General features: G+C 54.3%; 1 protein-coding gene across 1 annotated transcript; it reads left to right on the top strand.

The window, feature by feature from the left end:
• Positions 1-632: 632 nt before the first annotated feature.
• Tubb4a (tubulin beta 4A class IVa) lies at positions 633-7,899 on the top strand. Its single transcript, XM_004655009.2, has 4 exons — positions 633-789; positions 1,654-1,762; positions 1,902-2,012; positions 6,228-7,899. The coding sequence occupies exons 1-4, from the start codon at positions 733-735 to the stop codon at positions 7,283-7,285; spliced, it is 1,335 nt and encodes a 444-aa protein (XP_004655066.1). The 5' UTR covers positions 633-732; the 3' UTR covers positions 7,286-7,899.
• Positions 7,900-7,999: the final 100 nt, after the last annotated feature.

Here is a 7,999-nt window from a genome sequence, read left to right as displayed (position 1 = left end):
TCGAGGCCAGGCTGTGGCTAGGTGGGCAGAGCGCTCGCCTACCACGCACAAGTCCTAGGTGCCATCCCCGCACCACACAAACGGGGTGTGGTGACCAGCGCTTGTCACTCCTGCACATAGGGAGGTGGCGACAGGAGGATCAGGAGCTCAAGGTCATCCTCCAATACATACCAAGTTTGGAGGAAGGAAATTCATGGAAAGTTCCAGAGGACACCTCCAGGAACCAAAAGGCACCTTTCCCCGCCCATTGGCCACCCCTGAACCTGCTCGAAGCTACCATGCTTGCTCCTGAGCCCACCCACGCTAGGTGTTAGAGCGGGGAGGTCTCCGTGGAATGGAGAGGAAGGCCACAGGCTGAGAAACGGAGGCAGAGGCTGGGAGAGAGGGGAAGGATGTCCAGGTACAGTTTACACACGCGGAGGCTCCCTCTCCCCCTCCAACTCCGGTTCCAAGAGCCAAGAAGGGGCTAATGGCACCTGCAAGGCTGGGGCAAGAACGCCTCGAGACCGGGTACACATGCCCAGACTGTATCCCAAACTGTGGGAGCTACTGTGGAGGGAGATTCCAGCACCCCCAACACCCTGCATCATTCCGGGGCGGGACCAGGGGGCGGAGCAGACGGGTGACCAGTGGTGACGCGGCGGCACCACCCGGTTATATAGAGACACCCCGGGGGCGCAGGGACCGAGCTCGCCTGGCGCATCTGTCACCCCAGCCGCCGTGACCACCACCATGCGGGAGATCGTACACCTGCAAGCTGGCCAATGCGGCAACCAGATCGGGGCCAAGGTGTGTCGCGGGGTCCGGGGGAGGACACAAAGGGACGCACAGAGGGGTCCTCAGTTCCTCCAAGGCGCCCCCAGGAAACCTGCGCCCTGGAGGTGGTGGGGGAGGGGAGTCGGACCGAGCCAGGCTGGGAACAAAGAGGTCCTGGGAGGGAGCAGGGCCTGACCTTCGGTCCTGGGTCCCAGCTGACCTCACAGCTGGGCCTCTGTCCCCCGAGCGCCTGCGCGCAAAGAGATGGGGTCCTTCCTCCCCTCTCCCCCAGGGCTGCAGCCCAGAAGGGCTGGGTACTGGGTACTGGCGGCCGGAGGTGCGGAGCTCCTCCCAGCCCCCATCTCTCCCTTCCTGCTGCCTCATCCCTTTGCGTACGCCTCTGGGTTTCCCTAGTCACCTTGCTGGGGAAAAAGCGACAACTAGGGAAGTAGTTTGGGGGGGGTCCTAGACCCCCATTCCTCTCTCAATCCTTCCTGCCGGTCATCCCAGCTCTCCGGATGTGAAGGCAGGAGGGTCTGGAGTTCAAGGCCAGCCTGGGCTGTATACATAGTGAGCTCCAAGGCCAGCTTAGAATACCTAAGACCCTGTCCAAAAAAAAAAAAAAGAAAATCTCAAGCAGAACTGAAGTGATGCTCAGTAGGTAACGTGTTTGCCATGCAAGCATGAGGACCTGAGCTGGACCCCCGGAACCCACATCATAAAAGCAAGGTGTGGTGATGCGCACCTGTAATCCCAGCTTGTGTGTGTGTGTGTGGGGGGGGGGTCCTAGGGCTTGCTGGCCAGGCAAGCTAGCTGAATCAGTGAGCTGTGGGTTCAGCAAGAACAGGGTCTCAAAGAATTAAGTGTAGTGACTCAAGCCTTCCTATGGCCCTCCAGTTCTGGGAGGTGATCAGTGATGAGCACGGCATTGACCCCACGGGGACGTACCATGGGGACAGCGACCTGCAGCTGGAGAGGATCAACGTGTACTACAACGAGGCCACAGGTAAAGGCAGCCCGCTGGGGACGCCTTCTGGTGTGGGGGGAGTGGGGAGGTGTGGGGTAGCTGCGTGAGGACAGGATGGATCCGGCGGCCTGCAGGGCCTGGCACTCACCCAGCGTCCTTCCATCTGCCCTCCCTGCAGGAGGAAACTATGTTCCCAGAGCCGTGCTGGTGGATCTAGAACCCGGCACCATGGACTCTGTCCGCTCCGGACCCTTTGGCCAGATCTTCAGACCAGACAACTTTGTGTTTGGTGAGTCCCCTTACCTGTCACTCACCCCAAACCCAGGCACAGAGCCCAAGGAAGGGAGCTCTCTTGTCCTTTTCTGCTTACAGATGCTTCTAGAGAATTCCTTACTTCACTTCACAGAGCCTACAGTGACTGCAGAGAGTGTGCCTGAGTGGATGGGGAAGTCGGGAGTGTGCAGGACACTGTAGGAGGTGAACACAGCTGAGGGAAGGGGTGGCAGTTTTGTTTTTGTTTGTTTGATTGGTTTTGGTTTGGGGTATTTGAAACGGAATATGATGAGCCCAGGCTTGCCTCAAACTCACTATGTAACTGAGGCTGGTATTGAACTCCTGATCTCCTGCCTTCACCTCCTGAGTGCTGGGGTGATAGGTACATGCCACTAAACCCATCTATTGTGGGGTTTTGTTTTGTCTTGTTTATTTTCTCTTTTACTTATTTGCAATCAAAGAGCGAAAGAATATGGGTGCTTCTCAGAGTCACTGTTGCAAATGAATTCCAGGCACATATGCCACTTTGTGCATCTGGCTTTATGTGGGTATTGGGGAATCGAACCCTGGACCAACAGGCTTTGGAAGCAAGCTCCTGAGGAAAATAAATTCCAAGGCAGCCAGACCAATCAGTGAGAAGGCCCTGGAACAGGACAGAGCCTGCATGACTGGAAGAGCTTCGAGGGAAGAGGAGGCCCGGGAGGCAGCACGTGGCCGGGTGGGCTGCGGAGAGAGTGTGGCTGTGACTCCTGGGGTGATTCGGAACTAGGATGGGGTGTGACTTCATTTAGGTCTTCCTAAGAGCCTTCCGGCTGCTGAGTGACGGTGGGGCAAGGATGGAAGCAGTTATTATTGATTATAATGATTATTAGCCAATAATAATAACTACTAAATCTTATTACTTAGCTGCTATTACAGTAGTGATAGTAGCAATGTGCTCACACACAGTGGGATAATTAGACAGCAGTTATATACTGCGGATTTCAATCAACTAGAAGAAAGGACTTCACAAATGTTTTTGTTGCATGTGCATGTGTGTGGCATACGTGTCCGGGTGCACGCATGTGTACATACACATGGCAGCCAAAGCAAAGATAGATGTCTTCCTCAATCATTCTCCACTTTACTTATTTATTTATTTTGTTTGTTTTTGTTTTTGAGGTAGGGTCTCACTCTAGTCCAGGCTGACCTGGAATTCACCATGTAGTCTCAGGGTGGCCTCAAACTCACAGCAATCCTCTTACCTCTGGCTCCCCAGTGCTGGGATCACACCCAGTTTTTTGGCTTTTCGAGATAGGGTCTCTCACTAGCCCCAGCTGACCTGGAATTCACAATGTAGTCTCAGGGTGGCCTCAAACTCACAGTGATCCTCCTACCTTTGACTCCAGAGTGCTGGGGATTAAAAGCAAGCACCACCACACCCAGCCACTTTATTATTATTTCATTTTTATTATTTATTTATTTATTTTAATTTTTTTGTTCATTTTTTATTTATTTATTTGAAAGTGACAGAGAGAGAGGGAGAGAAAGAGACAGATAGAAAAGGAATGGGCGCACCAGGGCTTCCAGCCACTGCAAACGAACTCCAGACGCGTGCGCCCCCTTGTGCATCTGGCTAACATGGGTCCTGGGGAAATGAGCCTCGAACCCGGGGCCTTAGGCTTCACAGGCAAGTGCTTAACCGCTAAGCTATCTCTCCAGTCCTTATTTTTTGTTTATTTTTTATTTTTTGTTTTCGAGGTAGGGTATCACTCTAGCCCAGGCTGACCTGGAATTCACCATGTAGTCTCAGGGTGGCCTCGAATTCACAGCGATCCTCCTACCTCTGCATCCCAAGTGCTGGGATTGAAGGCATGCACCACCACACCTGACTTTATTTTTCTTTTTTTTCTTTTTCAAGGTAGGGTCTCACTCTAGCCCAGGCTGACCTGAAATTCACTATGGAGTCTCAGGTGGCCTCGAACTCATGGCAATCCTCCTACCTCTGCCTCCCAAGTGCTGGGATTAAAGGCGTGCGCCACCACGCCCAGCCTGACTTTATTTTTTGAGATCGGTTCTCAGGAACCCTGGGAACATTGCTCAGCAGTGAAAGGTGCTTGCTAGCAAAGCCTACTGGCCCAGGTTCAGTTCATGAGCCATCCATGTAAACCAGACACAAGAAATGGTATAAGCATCTGATGTTTGTTTGCTGTAGCAAGAGGCCCTGGCACTCCCATTCACACTTAAATGTGTACAAACAAGTAAAAATTTTAAAAAGAGGGAGTTGGTAGGTGGTTTCGTGGTTAAATGCACTTGCTTGCAAAACCTGCTGATACGGGTTCGATTATCCAATACCTACATAAGGCCAGATGCACAAAGTGGTACATGCATTGTTTGCAGTGGCAAGAGGCCCTGGTGCACCCATTTTCTTTCTTCCCTCCCCTCTTTCTCTCTCTCTCCTATAAATAAGAATATTATTTAAAATAAAAATATTTAAATTTTTAAAAGAGAGAAACACCAAGCATGGTGGCACATGCCTTTAATCCCAACACTCAGGAGGCTGATGGAGGAAGATTGCCATGAGTTCAAGGCCAACCTTGGCTACACAATAAGAACTGGATCTGACTGGGCTACAGTGAGACCTTGCCTCAAAAGAGAGAAAGAGGGCTGGAGAGATGGCTTAGTGGTTAAGGCACTTGCCAGCAAAGCCAAAGGACCCAGGTTCAATTCCCCAGAACCTATATAAGCCAGATGCACAAGGTGGTGCATGCATCTGGAGTTCATTTGCAGTAGCTGAAGGCCCTGACATGCCAATTCTCTATCTTCCCACAACACCTCTCAAATAACTAAACAGATAATAAAATTTAAGAGAGAAAACAAGAAAGGTTCTTTGAACCCAGACCTCACTGATTCAGCCAGACTGGCTGGCCAGCCAGCCCAGGGATCCTCCTGTTTCCACTTCCCAAGGGCTGGAATTCGAGGCATGTAACACCACACCAGCTTTCTGTATGGGTGCTGGGAAACCAAACTAAGGTCCTCATACCTGCACAGCAAGCCCTCTGGCCACTAAGTCACCTCTGACTGACCTTTTTTATTTTATTTGAGAGAAAGAAGGGGGGGCAGGGGGTGGAGAGAATGGGCGCTCCAGGGCCTCCAGCCCCTACAAACAAACTCCAGACACATGTGCTGCCACCTTGTACATCTGGCTTTATGTGGGTACTGGAGAATCACACACTGGTCCCAGGCTTTGTCAGCAAGTGCCTTAACTACTGAGCCATGTCTCCAGCCTCCCCCCACTTTTTGGTTTTCCCAGGTACATTCTCACTCTAGCTGAGGCTGACCTGGAATTCACTATGTAGTCTCAGGGTGGCCTTAAGCTCACAGCAATCCTTCCACCTGTGCCTCCCAAGTGCTGGGATTAAAGGCATGTGCCACCATGCCTGCCCCCCCTCTTAATTTTGAGATAGGGTTTCATGTAATTCAGGCTCCAACTCACTATGTAACCAAGAATGGCCTTGATCTCCTAATCCTGCCTCTACCTCCTGAGTGCTGGGATGACAGATGCGCACCATTGTCCAGTTGATGCCATGCTGGGGCAGGGACCCAGGGCTGCAGGCATGCTAGGCAAGTGCTCTACCCACTGAACCACCCCACAGCCCAATAATGATGTTACCTGCCCCTGTTTACTTTTACTACAAATATTGGGGGGGGGGCTGGAGAGATGGCTTAATGGTTAAGCACTTGCTTGTGAAGCCTAAGGACCCCAGTTTGTGGCTCGATTCCCCAGGACCCAAGTTAGCCAGATGCACAAGGGGGCACACGCATCTGGAGTTCGTTTGCAGTGGCTAGAGGCCCTGGCATGCCCATGTTCTCTCTTTCTCTCTCTCCCTCTCTCTCTGTCTGTCACTCTCAAATAAATAAATAAAAATAAACAAAAAAATAATTTTTTTATTTATTTGAGGGAGAAAAAGATAAAGAGAGAGAGCCCAAGGGTGCACTAGGGCTTACTGCCGCTGTAAATGAACTCCAAATGCATGTGCCACTCTGTGCATCTGCCTTTACACGGGTATTGGGGAGTCAAACCAGGGCCATCAAGCTTTGCCAGCAAGCGCCTTCAACCTCTGAGCCCTCTCTCCAGCGCAACCTTTACTTCGCGTTGTTGCTCTATGGTGTTGCTCTTCTTCGTCCACTGGGGTCCCTCCAGGCGCTGGGCAGGCAGTGAGCCCTCTTCTGCATGCTGTCCCCTCCCCAGGTCAGTCGGGAGCCGGCAACAACTGGGCGAAGGGCCACTACACGGAGGGCGCGGAGCTGGTGGACGCGGTGCTGGACGTGGTGCGCAAGGAGGCCGAGAGCTGCGACTGCCTGCAGGGCTTCCAGCTGACGCACTCGCTGGGCGGCGGCACGGGCTCGGGCATGGGCACGCTGCTCATCAGCAAGATCCGCGAGGAGTTCCCGGACCGCATCATGAACACGTTCAGCGTGGTGCCGTCGCCCAAGGTCTCGGACACGGTGGTGGAGCCCTACAACGCCACGCTGTCCGTGCACCAGCTGGTGGAGAACACGGACGAGACGTACTGCATCGACAACGAGGCGCTCTACGACATCTGCTTCCGCACGCTCAAGCTGACCACGCCCACCTACGGCGACCTCAACCACCTGGTGTCGGCCACCATGAGCGGGGTGACCACCTGCCTGCGCTTCCCGGGCCAGCTCAACGCCGACCTGCGCAAGCTGGCCGTGAACATGGTGCCCTTCCCGCGCCTGCACTTCTTCATGCCCGGCTTCGCGCCGCTGACCAGCCGGGGCAGCCAGCAGTACCGGGCGCTGACCGTGCCCGAGCTCACGCAGCAGATGTTCGACGCCAAGAACATGATGGCCGCGTGCGACCCGCGCCACGGCCGCTACCTGACCGTGGCCGCCGTGTTCCGGGGCCGCATGTCCATGAAGGAGGTGGACGAGCAGATGCTCAGCGTGCAGAGCAAGAACAGCAGCTACTTCGTCGAGTGGATCCCCAACAACGTGAAGACGGCCGTGTGCGACATCCCGCCGCGGGGCCTGAAGATGGCCGCCACCTTCATCGGCAACAGCACGGCCATCCAGGAGCTGTTCAAGCGCATCTCCGAGCAGTTCACGGCCATGTTCCGGCGCAAGGCCTTCCTGCACTGGTACACGGGCGAGGGCATGGACGAGATGGAGTTCACCGAGGCCGAGAGCAACATGAACGACCTGGTGTCCGAGTACCAGCAGTACCAGGACGCCACCGCCGAGGAGGGCGAGTTCGAGGAGGAGGCGGAGGAGGAGGTGGCCTAGGGCCTGCCCTGTCTTAGCCCGGATCTGCAAAGCTTCGGCCCCTCCCCCAGGACCCCACCCAGGCTGACTCACCCTGACCCTAAGGCTATGGTCACCAGGTCGCCTCTGCCACCCTCAATCGCTCCCCCTCTGGACCCCAACTCTTGAGCCCCAACTTATCTCCAAGGCCCTCCAGCTCCCCCAGCTTGGACACTCCCATGAGCCCTTGCAAATCATGATTCTATGAGCTTTCCTCCTGTGCCGGAGTAGTCCTTCACCTGTGATGCACCCCAAACCTCATCCGACCTGGAGAACTATAAACCGTGATTTGTCACCCCACCCTCTGAGCCTCCTTCACCTCTCATCCTGCCTCTCCTTTGGCCTCACAGCCCCCAGTCCCCTCTCACCACACTTTCTCTGATTCCCATAAGCCCCCATTGCTTCCCTGTTCTCCCCCTACCCCCCCCCCCAACCCCTGCCTCATCTCCTTCCCCCTTGGCTTAAAAGAAGAGTGCTTCTGGAGAAGGAAAAAAAAAAGTCTAGAACCTAGGGCAAGAAACGTTATCCCATCTGCCCGCCACCACTGCTGCTGTCCCCCTCCCCACAGTCTGTCAATAAATTAGCTGTCGCTCTGGTGTGAGTGTCTACAGCTCGGCGGGCGAGGCACGCTTACCACAGGGTGGAGGCAAGCCCCTCAAATCTTGGGGTGGTGGAGGATGGAGATTGCAGAGCCAG

The sequence above is a fragment of the Jaculus jaculus genome, chromosome 15 (genome assembly GCF_020740685.1).
Source record: "Jaculus jaculus isolate mJacJac1 chromosome 15, mJacJac1.mat.Y.cur, whole genome shotgun sequence".
NCBI lineage: Eukaryota > Metazoa > Chordata > Mammalia > Rodentia > Dipodidae > Jaculus > Jaculus jaculus.
This window is presented reverse-complemented; position numbering and strand designations above follow the sequence as displayed.